Source organism: Propithecus coquereli, unplaced genomic scaffold (assembly GCF_000956105.1).
Source record: "Propithecus coquereli isolate 6110/MARCELLA unplaced genomic scaffold, Pcoq_1.0 Scaffold46, whole genome shotgun sequence".
In the NCBI taxonomy this organism is placed as follows: Eukaryota; Metazoa; Chordata; class Mammalia; order Primates; family Indriidae; genus Propithecus; species Propithecus coquereli.
This window is the reverse complement of record NW_012150396.1, coordinates 4236581-4237690: the sequence shown is the minus strand read 5'-3', so window position 1 is coordinate 4237690 and position 1110 is coordinate 4236581. Positions and strand designations below refer to the sequence as shown.

Here is a 1110-nt window from a genome sequence, read left to right as displayed (position 1 = left end):
TTTACTATGACTCTCCTTGCTGGAAAGAACATACACTTGAACTGCTTTTCAAATGTAATACTATACTGTTGTTAACATGTTGTACACCAGCTTCCTTCCTTTGTGGATTCTAAAACAATTTTTGGAAAGAAAATTGGGGGTAGAGAGAGGGATCTTTAGGTTGAACTTACATATAAAGGTGAATCCATAAACTCGTGTGTTGAAGGCTTTCACCTGCATTCTGGTAGATGGATGGTCCCCTTTTTCTGTATACATAGTTTTGAAGAAAAGCAAAAGTCATATTGTAAAAGAAGAAAAGACGAAAACATAATGAATTTTACGTGGTAATTTATCATTCCAGATTGTCTTATGTGAGAGAGGGAGTCATCTGAAATAGGAAGAAAGGCCAATGCCAAATGCCCCCCTAGGGGTTGGGAGTGCGCAGGTGGCCAGGCTTGCGGGACCCCGGTTTGGTTCCGTGGACTTCATCCCTGCAGGAGACGATTGTGGTGACCGCCTTATGTTTCCCTTGTGTCTTTTTTCAGAAGACCCGAGTAACAAGCATGCTACTGAGATGGAAAACATGAAATCCTTGGTTCATAGACTGTTCACAATCTTGCATTTAGAAGAGTTTCAGAAAAAGAGAGAGCAGGATTTACTGGATAAAATTGACCACCTGAAAGAACAGCTGCATCCCCTCGAACAGGTTAGGAAGCAGCGTAGTTGAGTCTATTTGAAAATAAGAGCTAGTATTTATTGAGTGCTCCTCCTGTGCATGTTTTTCTGAATGCTTTACATATTCTCATTTTCTCCTTTAATTCTCAAAAAAAAATCTGTGAATTCAGTACTGTTATCTTTCTCATTTTTCAGATGAGTAAACTGAGCAACAGAAGTCTTATTAACTAATATATGGTAGAGCCTGAGCTTGAACTCAGGGGGTCTGACTTCAGAGCTGCCACCTTAAACTCTGTGCTATGCCTCCTCTCCATGTTACAATGTCTCTGTAAATGGGTATAATATGAGGGGGGACGCACTAGCTGGAGTTCTACCTCAGTTTCTTATTTTAGAGAATAGGCCAAGGGCCCCTGCTCTGCTTACCAGAATTGCAACTGGAAAGTTGGTAATGGCTTT

General features: G+C 40.7%; 1 protein-coding gene across 1 annotated transcript in view; it reads left to right on the top strand.

Moving 5' to 3' along the window:
* The window catches only part of CCDC109B (coiled-coil domain containing 109B), a gene marked incomplete at its 3' end in the record, with an annotated part of 23512 nt that overhangs the window by 14529 nt on the left and 7873 nt on the right, over positions 1 to 1110 (top strand). Inside the window, exon 5 of the mRNA XM_012655081.1 lies at positions 525 to 685. Within this exon, the coding sequence (XP_012510535.1) occupies positions 525 to 685 (161 nt within the window). The remainder of the gene's footprint in view (positions 1 to 524; positions 686 to 1110) is intronic.